Source organism: Temnothorax americanus, unplaced genomic scaffold, assembly GCF_048541705.1.
Source record: "Temnothorax americanus isolate GAGA-0224 unplaced genomic scaffold, ASM4854170v1 Scaffold8, whole genome shotgun sequence".
Lineage (NCBI taxonomy): Eukaryota > Metazoa > Arthropoda > Insecta > Hymenoptera > Formicidae > Temnothorax > Temnothorax americanus.
Window position 1 is genome coordinate 3,117,076 of NW_027509802.1, and position 19,757 is coordinate 3,136,832.

At 38.8% G+C, this 19,757-nt stretch overlaps 2 protein-coding genes across 3 annotated transcripts in view; both read left to right on the top strand.

Annotated features, from left to right (window-relative positions):
* Positions 1-113: 113 nt before the first annotated feature.
* On the top strand, positions 114-5,514 carry Uxs (UDP-xylose synthase). The gene is made up of 5 exons (XM_077423872.1): positions 114-466; positions 2,376-2,975; positions 3,059-3,172; positions 3,257-3,577; positions 3,664-5,514. Exons 1-5 carry the CDS (start codon positions 406-408, stop codon positions 3,930-3,932), a joined length of 1,365 nt encoding a protein of 454 aa, XP_077279998.1. The 5' UTR covers positions 114-405; the 3' UTR covers positions 3,933-5,514.
* Positions 5,515-10,079: 4,565 nt separating this feature from the next.
* Sulf1 (Extracellular sulfatase Sulf1) overlaps positions 10,080-19,757 on the top strand; it is a 70,921-nt gene continuing 61,243 nt past the window's right edge. For both annotated transcript variants that reach the window (XM_077423465.1, XM_077423467.1), the window contains exon 1: positions 10,080-10,391. The gene's annotated coding sequence lies outside the window, so the exon portion shown is untranslated. The remainder of the gene's footprint in view (positions 10,392-19,757) is intronic.

Here is a 19,757-nt window from a genome sequence, read left to right on the forward strand (position 1 = left end):
AAATCTCCGAGTTTCCGAGTGTCGTCGTTTAGATGGCGACACTCGTACCTCCGATCGCTCCGCGTCAATAACCACGAGCGGCACGAGCACGTCGCGTGGCGTGCAGGTGCAGATGCACGCATCGCGGAGCGATCGAAGATCGAACACAACGCGCAACACGCACGGTTCGGTCGGTCGGTGGTCTGGTCGGTGTCCGCGCGCCGCGGAGGTTATGTTCCCTGGTCCCGTGTGTATATTTTAAAATCGGCAGCCAAACTGGCTCGATTCCCCGGACGCGCGTGTCCCGTGTCGCGCGGCGGGAGTACGCGACGCTCGTTGTCAGGGTCAGTCGTGCGTCGTGCCGCGACGGGAGTGACGTAAACGCGACAATTCGAGCGCGGAGCGAGTCATGTGCGAATTTAAAGCATGGTTGTCACGCAACGAAAGATGAAGCAGATCGCGATCGTCGCGGTTTGCGTGCTGCTGGGTGAGTCCACGGATAGGGTTACGGATTACGGAGGAGCCAAGGTCCCTCGGAGCGCCCTCAAGAACGAGGGGGCCCCCTCACCCTCACGCCCCTCACTCGAACGGGGGGCACCGTCAGCTCGAGATCATTCGTCCCCGACTCGTTTGCGCCGCGAGATTTATTCGCCGTCGATGCGCCACGATACGTCGGGACGTGCAATAAAATTGACCGATTGCGATCTCGCGTGTGATCTCGTTTGCTTTTTTCCCCGCTTTTAATTCCCGCAAGTTTGACATCAGGCGACTCCTCGAATCCCTTGATCCCTTCCCCCTTTCCCGGTCGCTTTTTTGTCATTTGTTTGTTCAGTATAATCTTTTTTTTTTTATTTATGTTTACGCGTTACGTTTACGCAACGATAATTGTGTTAAGTAGTTGATCGTTAGCGCTCCACTGCTGTGTAATATGCTAGAAGTCTGGTATATACCGTACGTGTTGTAAAAATAGCAAAGTGTTTTAACATTGCCTCTTTCGTGCGTTTATCTCGTCATGTATAAAACTCGATGAAAGTCGACCTTAACTCCGATAAACAAAACGTGCGATCGAAAGTTCTTTGAAAGTTACGAGTCGTTGCAAGGATGATTTTTTCCGTTAAATTGAGGGGGGCGAGTATTTTCAAATCAACTTCTCGGTATTTTTTTTTTTGTTTGCCTCCGTGCAAGTTGAAGCGCGTAACGTCGATAAAAGCCTTTTACAGTTTGGATCACTGTCTTAATTAACCGCACCGGTGATTACACTTCGCGATCGCGTCGTTATCGAGAGATATAATCTGTGTAACTTTATCGATAACCGAACTTTCCATTTCAATCAAATTCATTTTTTACTTCAAATGTTGACTAGTCCGGATTATTTCATAATTTCGGTACATAAATGTAGACGAAAGTAACTGAGCGCGAATAATAAAAGGTCACTCTTCCACTCTTGTTTTTCGCGAACAAGATGATTAATATTTAATTTATTAAAACGATTAACTAATATATCAAAACAACGAGAATTAATTGATATTAATATTTAAATTCAGTGGCGATCGGACAGCTTTCTCAGAGCGCGAATATATGCGGCATGTATAAATTTATGTAATTCGGTCTTTAACCGACTTTTACCTAACAGTATATTTTGATAGATCATGGCATACTTTCTTTGTAAACTTTTTGAATTTTTGCAATATCTTCAAAATTGAAGAAAATATAGTACACGAAAATGTACGTGACGTCATAATGTTGTTGCGAAATCTTTTGAAGTTGCCGTCATCAAAGAAACTTTAGAAAGCTATAACTTTCTCAAATTTGGGTTTTTTTTTTAATTCAAAAAGTACTAAAAATTGGCTTAGATTCTCTACATTAATTATGGATACCGCTTAATAAAAAAATTTTACTTAAGAACCCAATTATGTAACATTTGGCTGAGCACCGCTGAATGCCGAGCGAGACAATTGTGGTGGTAGACAGTAGCGGAGCGAGCAAATCTTTTGGGCATTATTAGGGGAACGATAAAAAAATTAAATGAAAAAATTAAAACGAAAAGCAAACAGTTTTACCGTTTTATCAGTCTAAAAATTTTGCTGAAATATTGTGGCATCTATAAGAATTTATTTAATTAGAAAATAATTCGATGGACGCGATGCGAATTTTACGTGCGTGTCTTCCATGTTATTTTTTCCAAACCAATTTGTAAGATATATTTATATCCAACTTTATCTGTAAAGAAAATGTAGGTCTCTTGCATTAAGTTTGCAATTCTTTTGCTTATTATTACGATGGCAAATGTAATTATTGTATTTTAAAATTTAAAATTTAAAATTTAATGCATATGAGAAAACAGGTCTGTGTGTGTAATCCCAGATTTGTAATATCGTTTTCTACACTTGTAACAGTCCTGGGCTTTTACAAAACTCTGGTGACCACGGAAGAGGAAAGGTCTTTCAATCGCGGCCGACACCGCGCCGTACTCGACGGAAAAGCTAGTCTAGGCGACAAGAACGAGCTCGGCGAGGTCGCAACGCAGAAGGTTCGCGATGTCGAGGACGAGCCGGCCGACGGGGACATCAGGGACATCGAGGAGGCGAAGGTTCGGATCCGCGAGCTGGAGGGTAAGCTTCAGCATCTGGAGGCGGCGATTAAGAACGGAGTAGCGAAGGACTTCCCGACGGTGAAGTTCCTGAACTACAAGAACCGGAAGCGGATCCTGGTGACGGGCGGCGCGGGTTTCGTCGGTTCCCACCTGGTGGACCGTCTGATGCTCGCCGGGCACGAAGTGATAGTCGTCGACAATTTCTTCACCGGCAGAAAGCGGAACGTGGAACACTGGGTCGGTCACGAGAACTTCGAGCTGGTGCATCACGATATCGTGAGGCCGCTGTATCTGGAGGTCGACGAGATCTATCATCTCGCCAGTCCGGCCAGTCCGCCGCACTACATGCTGAATCCCGTGAAAACGATCAAGACTAATACCTTGGGCACGATAAATATGCTTGGTGAGTTAGCCGTACGGGGCTGAATTGCTGAAAATGAAGATATTCGAGATAACATTGTGTAATTGTTGTTGACGGTATTTCAGGACTCGCGAAACGAGTCGGTGCACGAGTGTTAATTGCGAGCACGTCGGAAGTGTACGGGGATCCTAACGAACATCCGCAGGCAGAAACTTACTGGGGTCACGTAAATCCCATCGGTAAGAATCTGTGCGATGTAAATATAGATTTTTCTTTAAAGTTTAGCGTAGGCGCTTTGACGATTGGCGTACTGTTGAACATAGGTCCGCGGGCGTGTTATGACGAGGGAAAACGAGTCGCCGAGACATTGAGCTACGCTTATATGAGACAGGAAGGCGTCTCGGTCCGAGTCGCACGAATTTTCAACACCTTCGGTCCCAGAATGCACATGAATGACGGTCGCGTAGTGTCGAACTTTATCCTCCAGGCTTTACAAAATGATTCGATCACGATTTACGGCAGTGGAAAACAGACGCGATCGTTTCAATACGTTTCCGATCTGGTGGACGGATTGGTAGCATTAATGGCATCTAATTACACCTTACCTGTGAATATCGGAAATCCTGTGGAGCATACAATTGAAAGTAAGAGCCGCTTGTCATTTTAATCATGTTTTTCCCGATATTTGTTTGTGATATTTATTAAAGTTTAACATTCTAATTTGCCTTAGAATTTGCGCGTATAATAAAGGACCTGGTGGGTGCTACCAGTGAAATAGTTGAACTCGCGGCGGTCGAGGATGACCCGCAGAGAAGAAGACCGGATATTAGCAGAGCAAAAAAATATTTAAATTGGGAGCCCAAAGTTCCTTTGGCCGAAGGCCTGAAGAAAACCATAGTGTATTTCGCAAAGGAATTACAAAGGACAAAACATTCTCAAAAAAACAGTTTTAAACAGTCTTCTTACAAAAACGATCACGATATTGTAGAACAACTTTAGGGATTCAAGTGTAATGATACGATTAATGTATCCACTTTCAGAAGTGGCGTGAAAGTGCCATTAAGCTATGGACCAGTATGTGCCAAAAAATCCCCGTCCAATTTGAATTTTACATAATTTATGTAGCAATTAACACACACACACACACACACATACACACTCGATATGCGATCAGTAATCAGTCTCTCGAATTTCTTCCGATCAGGTACGCGTATGTCACATAGAATCAATAATTTAAAATATATTCCTTTTTCCATGACTCTTTCCATAGCTCCCTCTCAATTGCTCTCCTCCTTTTTATTATTTTTAATTCTAAATATATATATTCTAAATATATTAATAATACATTAATATAATTTATGTATTAATATATTTTATACTATTTATTTTTCTTTTTTTTATTATTGCAAAATAACGTGGTCTATTGATCTATCGCGTCATATCTGTACATTGACTTTAGATCGGGAATAATTTTTTCTTTTATCTCATATTTGTATATGTCACAGTAAAAGCGTGAACCGGTAAATGTATACGCTTACTAATCAATATATGCTTTTACTAGTCAAAATGTATACGTTTACTAAATTTTATGTTTTAAATTTATATCTTTTAATAAGCAACATTATTATCACAATGATACAGATTGGATTGGGTTACATTAGTTTTTTTTTCTTTTTTTTTCTCACTACACTCATATTTATTAGAGCTCTTGTAAGTGTATACATTTACTGAATTTCGCGCTTTTACCGTAATATATATATATATATATATATATATATATATATATATATACACATATATATATATACATATACTCATACATATACTTTCCTAGATACAGAACTGAAAAATGGTGCTGGTGATATAAGATGTTTTTTTCTTTTTATATGTATATTTATCAATCGCATAGCTTGGATATGAAGTAATTTCGCTTAGATACGTATAACACTATTTATATGTAACTAGGAAATGTTTGCTTTTGATTCATTATAGTCATAATAGTGATATTACCGAAGATGTACTTGCAATAAAATCTTGAAAAATATTTATATTATTAGGTTATTCAATTATATAGTAGTAATGAAAATTTGTGGAGTCTCTTATACAATGCGATTGAAACGGATGGTATCCAAGACAGCAAAATAGTATTTGTAATAATTGTAATTTATATTATTTTAGAAATGGATAGTTATACGATACATAAAATAGATATAGTGTGATCGTAAACTGTGAGACTGTAATAACAAACAACGTATAAGCGAGAAAGTAATTTTATATTTTATATGTAAGTGTATAGAAATCACCTTTACGATAATGTACCCTTTACAACGTAACTTGTATAATGTGAATTTATGTGAATTTATTAATGTTAATTCTTATATTGTCGTTATCAAAAATTATGAAATATTAGTTTATCGACAAGTCTCTTTCCTACCAACGTGAAAATAAAAATGATATATAAAATATGATGTAAATAATTAAGCAAATGTATATGAAAATCTCTTTGTATCCAAAATTTAAAAAATATAATAATATGTACGCTCTGAATATGAGTATACTTCAACATGTATAAAAACATATATATTTGGCGTAAATTTATTTCAGTTACATTTTCTCTCGCTTTTTTTTTACTTTTTTTATTTTCAAAACGTAATTATCAAATAGTTTTGTTCTACGCATAGAAGATATAGCTATAAAGATCTAAAAAGGACAGCAAACATTAACGAGTTAAAGCATAAAATCTATTTAAATTTAATGAAATTTAATATTTACTTTTCTAAATTGCAAATTCGAATATTTACGAGATAAAATTAAGCCGTTTCCCTGTTTTCTACAGGTCAAATCTTTTTAAATTTTCTTGATTAACCAGACAATATGATCTCGTTGTGCGTACATAATAAAAATCATTTGCGAAACGACGGATTCCAAGACGGATGGAATTCCAAATGAGAGAATTGTCCATGTCGTTTAGAGCGACTATTTGAAGGGCCGATTAGTCGTAATGAATGTCGCGTGGGCTATGACAGGGCGCGCGTGGTCGGTCGTTGTTTCTCTTCGGAAAAGACAAACGGAAGGTAAAGGAGAAGTAAATGAAAAAGAAAGAGAGAGAGAGAAACGAGGCCCGGTTGTTCTTAATGATAATCATTGCATCCGGGATATACGGCGTCTCGGTTGGCGCAAACGAAAGTGCCACCACGAGGGTGATGATGACGTTGATGATCTAATCGTTACAAAGGCGCACGTTCGTATAACGAGGTATATGCGTCGAAACGCGAGAAGCACGTGAGCGACGCGCGACTACGTGCTTAATAAAATTAAAGAAAAATGAAATGCCTCCCCTCCCCCCACATTGAGGGGGGTTCAATTGCAGATCTATTTATTTCAGCCGTGATTTTCTGCGCTTTCAGCATTCGCGGCCGGAAATAAATTGCGCGACTCGATCGTATCCTTGGCGTCTATTCTTTCGTGTATCATTAAACATACACGTGTCGACCTTACGTTACTCGCGTGAGATGTAATGCTCTGGGTCTACAATGCGAGTCGCAAGAATTGACCAGTCACAGTCGAATTTGAGGAGAATAAATCGACTGTGATTGGTCAATTCTTGCGACTCACGACTTTGCGACTCGCATTATTGTAGACCCAGCATAAAATATACCTCAGCTTTAGAAATTATCTACTAACTTCACATAGTAAAACTTTCTGCCTCTATTCAATTATAAATTAGGGTCCCCATCTCGGTCCCCATTGTCCCCAACCTACAGTCCGCAGGTCGAATTCGGCTGCCGTTTTATCCAGCCCACCAAGAAATTTCGACATTGCATATGTATGTTACGCCTTCGATTCTGCCTTCGGTTCGATCGTCTCTGCATCGGACTTTTTTATAATGCAAAAGAACTTGAATTCGAATATCCATCCTTTATTTCTTATTCGTGATATATGAAAGCTTTTTATTTATATACGGGTTTCGATATAAATGCGAAATGTACATATATTTTTATATGTTTATTTCTTATGCATTAATTTATTATTAACCGCACGATTATTTAATTTTATTAATTGTGTACGTTAATAGTCGAGTAATATGTACGTTGCTTCTGAATAAAAATTTTTCTTACATCTCTTCTTTATTATTTTCTAATTAACGATAGAAATATTTCCATTTATTTTAATACGACAGAAACATTACACGTATGATAATCGCTTCGCATAATCGATTCGACATCTGATTCTCACGTGAGTATTACGTTAAAAAAAACCTCAAACAAGTATAATGCTGGGTTAACGAGACTGACACGTGCCTTTATGCACGTCAGCATGTATGTACTTTCATGCGTAAATAGCAAAGTTCATGTGCGTAACTTTCTTTCAATTACAACAACGATCGACGGACGGGGGAGCGCACGGTGGCGCGTGTGTTCTTGACACTTCATTGATTTTAGCTCGATAAAATAAATATCGTGCTGATAAAAATGCCTCGGATGCACTTGTAAAGGTTAATTGATCTGCAACGCGTTACGTAAGGCGGATGAACGATTTCCCGGATATTCGACGGATGTTAACGAGCGAGATTTGCCTCGCCATGTTCGTTAATCGGCGAAACGATTCGTATAATGATATTAGTACTTCTTCAAACCGAGTTCTATTTTTGATCCATTCTATCTCTTTCAGAACGCGAATTAGAGAAGCACACGCTCGTTAAATTAGGGATGCCCAACCTTTTTCGTCAAAAGAGCCACATATCGGGACATATTTGGGGGTGCACTTCATATTTAATATTCATACATCATAGGCTGCGTTTTGCCGAACCTCCGGCGCTGGCTAAGCCGCTAGGTAGCAATTAAGTGTGATTGGTTGGATCCAAAGGAAAGAACGAATCACATTCTCAATTGCTACCTAGCGGCTTAGCTAGCGGAGGTTCGGCTGGACACGGCCATAGTTATTGATAACAATTAATAATTTGTTATAATAATAATACATATTATAAGATATACTGTTATACATATATATATATATATATATACATATATATAGGTATATGTTGTTACTATTACCATATATATTTTTTAATTATTATAAGAAATTAATTATTATTATTATATTAAATTACCAAATAATTATCAAATCATCAGTAGTTACGATGCGCGAATATCTAGATACGAGGCATATGCGCACAAAATATGCCGCGACTCGCGCGCAAATTCAGGTGTAACTGGGTGTAACGGCATTCTTTTATTATCTCGTGCGCATGTTGGAAATGTTGGAATACCATCGTGGTATTATCGCGGTTTTACGAAGCCACGGCGACTGTCGGCATTCCTATTTCCTCGGGCGTGCCTTCGAGCTTCGGCGTGTCACGAGGGCCGATAATCGAGCGTATCACGCTAAAAAGGGCGTTCCCTCGAAATTTCGGCTTATCGTCGAGCTCGAAATGCCGATGGGGTTCGGAAGACTCGGGGTCAACCTTCGGATCTGTGGACGCGAATTTCTGGCAAAGTTCGGCGGAGGTCGCGCCATGGCTGCGCGAGTTCCGTAAACGATAACGAGGTAAAAGGGAAGGGTTAAAGCGCGTCCATGACCCAGCGATATCTCGGGACGCGCGAAAGTGGCGCGTCATGGCATGGCGCGCAGGTGGACGACGTCGTGCCGGTCATGCGGGCGTAAGTAATAGCAAGACAGACACACACGTAGCGCCCGTCAGTTAATAAAAGCCGGGCAATAAAAGCTCTCTCCTCGTCCTTCTCCTGCCCGTCCTTCACCCGGCGATTGAAACACCCGGCGCGTTGGAACGGGAGAGGGATATTTTACCCCGTCGAGCGCCGGCCGCGTACGTGCCGTTTTCGATACTAATTCTCGCTAAAAGCTTTACGGCCGCGCTCGTGTGACTTTGATACCGTCACCATTATTATTTTGCGTAAAGCGGAAATTTACGGGAATATTTCCGCGTCGACGCGCTTTACGATTATTAGCGCGTTTCCCGGAAATGTTCCCCCGTTTTTCACGAACGCGATTCGTTCCCTTCGACTCGACTCTCCGTGTCGTCCGTTGCGTTTTCGCGCGATCCAAGAATATCCGGCCGCGATATGCATCCGCGTCCCCGCGAGATTCTCTCGCTGCGGACGAGTGACACCGTTTATTGACATCGCGTGAGTGATACGCTAGAGATTCTAGCGCGCGATTCTGGAATCAGTATACGGGATAATAAGCCGGGAATTCTATCAGTTCTGACGCGTTTAGATCGCTGCAATAACAAACTCTATATGAGAATAGAATGAGGAGAATTCAACTCGAGAAATAAATTGTTATGGAATTATTGAACGCGTAAATTGTTCGCGGATAGAGCAACTGCGCGTTACAATAAATAATAGTCGCGATTCGCTACCTTATTTTATTTTTATATCATTTTTATAATCGAATACCAAAACTTCACATCATATTTCGTATACATGTACATATACGTTATCTATATAAACCCGTTTGAAGTTATCTATACTTGTCTACTAATTTAAATAATTTACGTATGCACATTTGGCGTGAAAATATTAGTTAAGGCACTTTTCTTTTTAAATGAGCCCCCGACGCATTCGATATCTAATTAGAGAAACTAGTTTTCTACACGTTCAGAAACCGCATTCTCCCATTGGATATCGAACGCGTTCCGAGAGAATCACAAAAAACGAACGCGACTATCTTCACGTCAGTCAAGCGGTAGAACGCGAGAGGACAGGATCGACATTCGGAAGTCGTTTCTAATCCGGAATTTCGAAACCGAGAATCTACCCACGTCTCTGAGTCTGCGTGACAGATCCTGAAAAAAAGCAGGTGACAAAAAGTTTCTGTTTGTCGTAAAATTCCCAAGTTTCTCTCTTCCGCGCCGATAAATCAACGGCGGAGACGCTCTCGCTCGGCCACCCGCCGGGACACCGGTTTCGCGGGAGAAAAGGCGTCAGTTCTCGCGGAAAGAGATGCGCTTTGCGCCTCGCCGTAGGACCCCGGCGAGGCCGAGATCGGCCTCGCGCAATTTTCTGGCACGGGGGCAGGAGAAGGAGGAAGGAGGAGCGAGGAGCAGCTGTTTCCAGGCTGGTCGGAGCCGGAGCGCCGGCGGCCGGAGCAGCGGTGGCGGCGGGCGGACCGGCGGCGAACTTCAGTCGGGTTCAGTCTGGTTGCGACCGTCGCGCGTTGAGGTTGCGCAGTTGCGTCGCGATCCGTTTATCGCGTGGCGGTATCGCGTCGTTCCACCGCCACGTGCATTCGCGCGCTCGTTCCCGGTTCTCTCCATACCGATCGGCGCGTCCGAATTTCACCGGATCGAAGTTCCGCGTCACCGGAGGACGAGAAGGAGACGCCGCCTGACGCCGCGCCGTCGAGTTCGAAGTTCGGCTCGAGTTCGGGGAAGCAGCGTTGTTGCCGATGAAAGTCCGAGAGAGAGATCGCTGGCTGGATCTTCTCTGCGTATAAGTAAGTCTTTTTATTTCCCCCTTTTTTTCCCTTTCTTTTTTTCCTCGCGGACAACCGAACCCGTATGTACGTACGCGCGCCGCTTTGCGTAATCGTTATTCGAAATTCGAAACGCTTTCTTTGTACGTTTATCGTTAACGGGGGTAACGTAGTCGAGCAAAATGGGCCGGTTCTGACATTGATACATGTACGTGTACGTCACTTAAGTTTAGACGCGACGCTTTGAATCAAGCCGCAATTTCGAGAGTATTTTTACCTTCTTCCGCGCGACCCAAGTTATTTTCGATCTAAATTATTCGCGCGTCGGTTATATTAGATATTCCCTTATTTCGACGCGTTACTCCCGCAATTATGTAATTGTTTCTAACATGTGACAAAAGGCGATTTATATGGCCACGCATTGTCACGATCCCACCGTATGATGTGAAGAAAGGTTAATAGTATTATTGTTAACACTGGACAACCAGCATTATTTTAGTATTATAGACATTCTACATAGACAATTTCGAAATTAAATTAAAGGAAAATAAATTGACATATATATAATTCTTTTTTTATCTCGACAAGAGTCAACGCATAAATTTCAACAAAAGCACAATCATTTCTGTATAATGAAATTTGAAATCCGTCGTTCTGATGGAATTGGTTGTTCTAGCGTTTGTTCGTTAACGCAAAACGCAACGTGACTGGCTTTTTCTAAACCTCGCAGCTGGAACGGATGTATCTCTTCCTTTGTCGATTTGATGTCAAATCGAAAACTGTCGACGGAATCTAAATTCTTTCACGCGTACTACTTATTGTTTTTTTTTCTTTCGTCGCGAAACGAATCGTCCGGATTCGTAGTATCCAATTGTAAACATCGGCGGAGCAGTCATAAAAAAGCGGCGCGGCCGACACATGTCGATAGACGCAAATAGACGTTACGGCCAAGGATCGTCGTACGAGGAACGCTCGTACGATGTTCCCTGGAAACTTTCAAACACTCGAGAAACATTTTCCAAACCGGAAGGAAACTTCGATCGCCACATGCGCCACGTGTGCGAAGTTGCGATGTGATCGCGAAAATCTTCACACATGAAAATTGATTTTCTTACTCGCCAAACAGAGCCACGAATCGCGTGACCGAGCGAAAAGATGGTTGCATCGCGATTTAACACTGTTCCGGTACACCGGAGCGCGTACGTAGCCGCGACGTATATTTATATATATATTTATTCAATAAATTCGTTGATACCCCCCGAATGACTCGAGATGAGGATTTGTCCCTCAAATCGATTCGATACGGATTCAAACGACCGATTTGTTCAGTCTTCTGTCGTATCGCGATCGTGTTGTAACTTTCCATAAATTTTAGACTACGTTAAACTCGGTTAAACTTGTCCCTAAAATGTTATACTATTTTTTTTTTAGCGGGAGATGATTGTTTAAACGGTCGCTTGTTGTCGATTGTTGTCGAAGTTTATGTGCGTACAAGCGTGAGTTATACGCGTGAATCCATTCGAAGGGAGCAAACGCACAATGGTGCGTAATTGTCGTAATACGGCTTTTGTGCACAATAGCGTAATTGAATGTACATATGGTTTGAAGTAGTCGACTACTTCAATTGTTCACTAATGAAACGTGTGGATAAACGAATTATAAGAATGCAAACGTTTTCGTAACAGTAAAAACTGCGATCTATGAGTCCCTACATTTTTGAAGTCGCTAAATAAATTTCGCTTGTGATGATATATACGCGAAGTTAATTATCTATTAACGGTCGCTCTTTCATTTTAGCCATGTGATCGTATAACGGATCGAGACAAAATATATTCCACGTGATCCAGAGTATAGCGTTGCATTTTAAAAATTAAATAACTCTTGAAGTCTGGAGAGCGCATCTAAATTTGTATTGCCCTTTAGATTTCGTGGCAACTTTCGCGGAAAGCTTCGACATTAATAATTGCTTGCTTTATAGACGTACGAACGTCGCAGAACAAGAACGCCAATAATTCGCGCGAGGAATCAATAAATTATTCGACCAAGAAACGGAGAATGAATAAAAACTATATAAATAATTATTCGCGTGAATCGCTGACACCTGCGTTTCACACCTGAGACTCGATGGCATGATTAACGACTCATTGTGCATTCGTACAACAAGGTTATTTATCACAAAGTTTTTCTCTTTTTTTTTTTCCCCGGACACCTGCATAAACCAACACGGAATTTATTGTCCACATTAGTGTCGGTCTCTCACTGCAGTTGAACAGTGCACGATAACTATTATTTCATATGTGAGTAAAATTAGTAATCGCAAAACTTTATGAAATGTGAATCGTGACTAACGCGACTGATATACGTTCTCATTAACGCATTCTCGCGGTATAAATAACTCTCATAATTAAGTATATAGCCCGTAATATTTTTCTCTTTGGAGATTTTGGCTTAAAAGAAGATACGAACTTGATTATTTTTGCTGAATTTTTTTATATGAATTACAATATTACATCTCTCTCTCTTCGAATGGAAATATAAATTCGCTGCTGAGCAGAACTTGATGAGATCCGTTTTTCCATATATGTCAGATTTAAACGATGCGAGATTCTTTTTGACAACGAGAGGACACGCACATTGGAACGAGCTCGCGAATTTCGCGACTCGTCTCGCTCGTTCGCATGCTCGTGAAATACTCTGGTTCTTCTATTTCCGGCGCGAGAAAGCCGCGGCGGCAATGCGGCCGGCATGGAAAATTATTTCGCGTATCGTTTGAAAGGGCCAAAAATAGATCCGTGACGGAAGGCACGCGAGCACAAAGGTCCGTATAAATCACCGTGAGTGCTTTCACATCCGCGCTATTCATTGCGGGGACCTGTCTCGAGGATCCACGGATTCGTCCCGCCGCGCCGCGCGCCGATGTATCGGGCGAATAAACGTAGCCGCGGTTTTCCGGCAAACTATTTTGAAGAGCCCTTTAATGGTTCGGGCCATTGTTACGGTTACAACACGCTAGAACTCATATTGATGAGCGCGCATGCGAGAAAAAGCAGAAAAAGTAGAGCCGCGCTTATGTCTGCTGGCAATCGATTTGGATTTAATTTGACATATATAGCTTTAGTTTTGTAATTACCACGGGATGGATCTGTATTTCGGAAGAATATGATTTAAATTTGGATCATTGCATATGAATTTTCATTGCGCGAAACTGTTTCTTTTAATTTCAAAAAATATCTATTAATTTGATAAGATAATTTTTATGTATTAAAAAAATTTTTTATTATGAAAGGAAATGTGTAGTGAGATTACTCCAAAAGTATCATCGCACATTAGTCTTAATTAAACGAAATTCTCTCGTATCTTACGACGTAAATAAGATAATATAAACTATTTTAGACCACTTTATCTTACTAAGACTTTATCTTTCTTAATGGAAAGAAGAGCTAAGTAGAAGAACAGGAATAAAAATGTTCCTTTGTATTATTTTCTCATATATATTTTTTCTTATTTTATATTTTATGTTCTTTAATGCGTTCTTCTCTCAAAATGTTATTGATGTGTCAATATGCTATTGTTCGCATGTCTTGTACGAGCTATCTCTCTCAGGTTATAAGTAAATGTGTATCCATTTATCTATTTCCAAATCTGATATAGTGACACACGGAAAAGCGCGCGATACATTTGTCTCGATTTAGGCGAAAATGGAGGTTTGTGGTCAAACCTGAATTTCACTGTTTCCGAAATTGGTGATATGAAAACCTACAGATTTATCACACGCTGCACCGGCAGTAAATTTTCATTCCATTTTCTATTAAATATCTCTGATATTAATCTCCAACGGACTGGAACTCATTGGTGTTATATCGATTCAATATTAATCGGGAGAGCTGATCCAAATATGGAATAAATTCGTAAAATCCGGGTCACATGCGCGACATTCTAAGGTATCATACTTGATTTAACATTAATATTTGGCACGACTTCGATGCCGCGTGTCTCGATTGTGTGCAAATATAGGACGAATCGTTTATAGTTTATACTGTTTATAGTTATTGTTGGCATCTTAAGCGTATCCTTGAACGTTTTCCATCAGACTATTTTAGTTTTGATATATAATTTAACATGTCCATTGATTTATCACATACGTCCAGAATACAAACTAATTTAAATAATAATAATAGCTATATATATATAAAAATCCATTTTGCACATGTGTCGATAGAATTACTTTATTATTGGATAAGAAAAATAAAAACGTCTTGAGATGGATTTTATATAGTTTTTTTCGTATATTTAACTAGAAATTTTTCTCTTTATACCTATTTAATTATTCTTATTTATCTATATTCGTGACGAATTTAAATTTAATTAAATTTAGATTAAATTTAAAATAAAATCTTTTACAGATCTTATTATTGTAAATCGCAATATATTACATAATAATAATAAATATATATTTATTAACATTCATAGAAACAGAGTAACTGCGGAAATCTAACTCTATAATTAATGCGAAAAATATGTTTTTTTTTTAGTACACCTAACAGGAATATAAGTTCAAAGTTCAAAGAACGGTAACACACTATTAAAAAATATCGATATAAGAAAACAATCTTCTTTAGTAAGTACGAATTTCTCATTGTGGACGTTTCATTCCACTTTATTCGGCAAACTTGTCACGTAGTATTGTAGTTTCGAAGGAACATTGACCCGGAGAATTTTTCAAAAGATTTGTCCGATATACCAGTCACAGAATTAACTTGTTCGTGAATTCGCTCAGGTAAAATTCCAGCCGCATTTTTGAATGATTGGAATGCAAAGGAGGGGATACAATGGGATCCACCTTTTCTAAAAATATCTTGCGAGAAGATCAATTATTCGATTTTATACTCAATGAATGATATCGCGATTCTTTTGGATTATATTAGTAGCAATGATACGTATATTTTTTGTGTCACTTTAATATATACAGCGTCACCGTTCAGCGATCGAAACTCGATAACCAATTTGAACTGATCATTATTTTTTATCTATCTACTATTATCCTGTTCACACACTTTTTTGCTTCTTTTAATTGGATTACGATTTATTGTTCCTCCGAATGGCGCACCAATGTTGCGTGTGATTTTTATGCATTCTAGCATTCTTTTCTTCTGCCTGCTTAGATATTCCGCATTTCACACATTTCACATATTTGCACCGCGCGCGTCTGAGCCTGCCGATCCTCCATTTATCATATACGCATATATTGATTCTCTTGACAACAATAAAAATTCGCTATTATGACTTTAAAAAAATATGGTAAATGAAATAATTCTAATTTTTGGAAGTGTGGGATTGTGCACTTGTTTGCCTCAAATCGAACAAACATAAATTATAATGTAGAGTTATAATGTGTCAGACGTGATTGACCCGGAAATCGAATTTGAATTTTTTTACTTTTTGGGCTGCTATTCTGCGTAACCATGCCATTGCAAAATCATACAGAACTTAACGATACTTTTTTGCTTGTCTATTTACGTATTACAATTTGATCAGTCAAACAAAACAACAGTCAAACATTTATTTTCGAATTTTCCCTATAGTGCTGTTTTCACACAAATACTGCAAATGTCGCACGATGCAAAATAGCAATCAATGACGTCTTTGCACATAGTCGAGCGCAAAATTACAGCTTGTGCATGCCGTTCACCTGTATGTGGTATGCGAAGTATCGCCTATATCTGCGGTGTCTTGAACTTTTTACTGCAAATAAACATGCATCTTATAAATATAACGACATAGTTGTCACGAGTTACGGTCCTGTAATGTTTAGAATTTCTTTTTTTTTTCCTATTAAGAAAACCGGATTTAAGTTACGTTTTAGTAATTCCATATTCTCATAGAAATTACCTTATTATAATATATTCAATACATGGTTAAATAGAAAATCTTTTTGTCCCCGATACGTATACAATAATGGCGTTTGTAGAACATGGGTTAATGTGCAGAATATGTATGCATATTTGAAAATATGCGTAAGACGCTTGTGTATACGAGAAAAAGATTTATGTCGACCGTACCAAGCAGAAGTAATCTATTTGGGACCCCATAGTCATATATTTCTTCTTGGAGCAAATATCAGACGGTATACATTAGGCATAGAAACGTTAGATATATTACGTATGACTTAGAATTACTCGCGACATTCAAGTCTCCATAGTATTCTAAGGTCGAGAATACTGTCCTGTTACGACACAACGGTATCTATATTTAATGACATTTCTCTTTGCTGATGAATTAAAGGACGAAAATTCGCTACGATGTTGTTTTATCGTTTCAAGATCATATTTTTTATGCCTTTGTTCAACTGACGTTTTGTCTACTCGCAATATTTACAAAGAACGCCGTATTCAGATCGACGCGTAAATCGTTAGATGAGATGCAAATTAAATTCTATGTTAAGAAGCCAAGTGTGAGTACGATGATATCATGCATTGTTCTTGGATTCATCAGCTTCATCACTAATTCGAACCAGTTAATTTTCGCAACGTTTCTCTCTCTCTCTCTCTCTCTCTCTCTCTCTCTCTTTCTCTGTTTCTCTGTTTCTCTTTAATCAGATTCGCATTACGTTCGTTAATTACACATTTCCATAGAGATTACATTATTAATATTATATATGGTTAAATGATTATAACATGATGAAAGCTTCCTCGATATTTTGATTTGTGTTCCGCCACAGCGTATGATGTATGGATACAGTTAACGCACATAATGGCACGTTATCGCAGCATGCCTTGTTAATACAGATTTATTACTGAAAGTCCGGCAGAAGGAAAGGATATCGCTACTTGTCGTGCTGGGCACGCGCGGCCTAAAGTAGCTTTTCTGCATACCTAATTGTTGTATGCACAAATGCTACGATTTGCTCGTACGTTGCTACCTGCGATCACCTATAGATTTAAAACGCGCGAATATATGTACGGGTAAAAGGAAAAAAGATAACCGCACAATTCGAAACAAGAATTAAAATATTCCTGAAAAAAATAAAAATAAAAAATCTATATATATATATATATATAGAGTCCGATTCATATAAATATATAAAAATTACACCATTGCATAATCAACTATCGAATTATTTTCCATTAGATGTGTATACTGGCACTGCAAGTAATTGAACTATATTATGTCGAGCCTGCTGCTTATCAAAACACTCGCGATATATACATCCAATTTCGCTTGCATATTACTTGTTGAAGAAACGTGTCTCCAGTAGTTATCTATATAATCTATGTAACCAATGTGCAAGCTATTTATTAACGCGTCAGCTCAACGACGAGCTAGTCAGTGTTGCTGATGAAGCACACCTCCATGCACACACAGTGATCCTCCTTTTCCTCTTTCTCTTTCTTTGTTATGCATGCTTCTGCACATTTGTGCACATGGACAGATTGCTCCCTACCGTTACCATATAAGCTTCCGTAAATTTATCACTTCGTTCAACTATCTGGATCTATCTTTCTGAAGCTCGCATCTGCGCGATCGTTTTAATACGGAACGTTAAACGCGTCGTCATGATTTATACGGAATTCGATGAATGTTAAGTGAAACGAAATTATTCAAAACGGGAACGGGTAGCACTGGTAATACCGCTTTTATTGCACGATAATACGTACTATATAAATCGCGTTTGTGAACTGATCGGATCAAGATACACTTATGTATGAATCCTGTATTGTGAATCTCGATCGCGTCCATCACGAAAATATATTCGCTCAAGAAACACGTTCACCAAAATAAAATTTTGCGAAATAATTGGCCACTGTATGTGTATTTAATATATCTCTTTAATTGTGTCCGATCAGAGTGAAATTCATGTATTGCATGTTCAATTAACGAAACAGTTCACAGAAAAAAATTTATTATTATATATTTTTGTTATTCCAAAGCTGTAATTAACTGTGAATGAACAGTTATCGCTTTATATGAAATACAAACATGCGCTACATGGACTAGAAGCTATATTTGATTGAAGAAATGCACTAGAGTTCCAGACATTTAACTTGACGTCGTTATATATGTTGACAGTGCCATTCGGAACACTGTCTTCGGGCAATCGTCCAATTTTCTTCTCATGCGTTGACCACGGTGACCGTGTAGCTTAAAAGTGTTAAGATCTAATGATCTCGCCGCTGAAATAGATTTAACTCTGTTTCAGCGGCGTGATCATTACTTTTAGCACCAATGTTACTTAATGCGAATGCTAGAGCTTATATATGTTGAAATATTATGCACATTTATCAAGTTTCTATCTGTTGTTTTCATGTACTTACTCAGCATACTATACTGTTCATAAAGAAAAGATAATTAATTACATGATTTTAATCTCGATTTTAATACTTACACGCATAATTCGATTTTTACAAGCTACGAGCCACAATTTTATTAACACAATTAATCCAGAACGAAATTATATAATTTAATACATTTTAAATGTTCTTATTAGCTGCAATGCAAAAACGCTACGTAATACTTCCTCAATTAATCTCAGCGACAAGAACGTTCTATTTGTGCAACTTGACAGGATATAAAATATTGTTTATAGGAGAGACTGTCCGCGCTGGAAAGTATAGTAGCGAATTTTTCGTTTTGTCGCTATTAAGAATTGCCACTAATCAATTCCGACTATCGTGACTTAATAAACGTGCATACAAAAAAAACTTAATGACAGATGAAGAAATATCGAATCGTTGCCACAGACCGGTGTTTTGCCATCGTCATTCCGGTATTTTCTAAGGCATATATCATACACACATAACATATCTGACAGGCACGCGTATATATCTGTACATACGCGAAGTATACGAACATTCAATTATCGGTAAACGCAATTTTTTTGTCGGCGTGCATTTTATGATACGTCTCGCTCCAGAAACTGCAGGGTCAGGATATCCTTGCCGTAAAATATTGCCTTTTTACGAGCACACTCACGCTATTATAGCTTTGTACCGAAAATAGCCTTTCAGACATTATAACGGCACGAAACGGTTTCGTATGAAGGATTTATAAATAACCCGGCTTAAGTTCTGAATCTGGAAATACTCTACCGATATCGAATTTAAGCTTGCTTGTAAATTTATTTCGGGAATCACGGAAGTTTCGCATTTGCAGGAGAAATTTAAAGATCACCGATGACAAAGCGACATTTTTACTCGATATATCTCTCAAGCATATTGTGTGCTGAAAGTTTTGATCTTCGTGCATCTGTATCGTATATTGTTTAGGTTGATCTACGACTTATTGCGGTAGTAATGTTTGTATATAATGTAAATATTAGATATGATGAATTAAGCAATGGTATCGGAAGATCGCGATCGACATTCTGGTACACCGTTACAGCTTAGAATG

Excerpts from the sequence above, each read along its gene's own strand:
- Uxs (XM_077423872.1), top strand. The coding sequence starts at position 406 with ATGGTTGTCACGCAACGAAAGATGAAGCAGATCGCGATCGTCGCGGTT. Across the intron at positions 2,976-3,058 it reads GGGCACGATAAATATGCTTG|GACTCGCGAAACGAGTCGGT; the intron begins GTGAGTTAGCCG and ends ACGGTATTTCAG. Across the intron at positions 3,173-3,256 it reads GGGTCACGTAAATCCCATCG|GTCCGCGGGCGTGTTATGAC; the intron begins GTAAGAATCTGT and ends TGTTGAACATAG.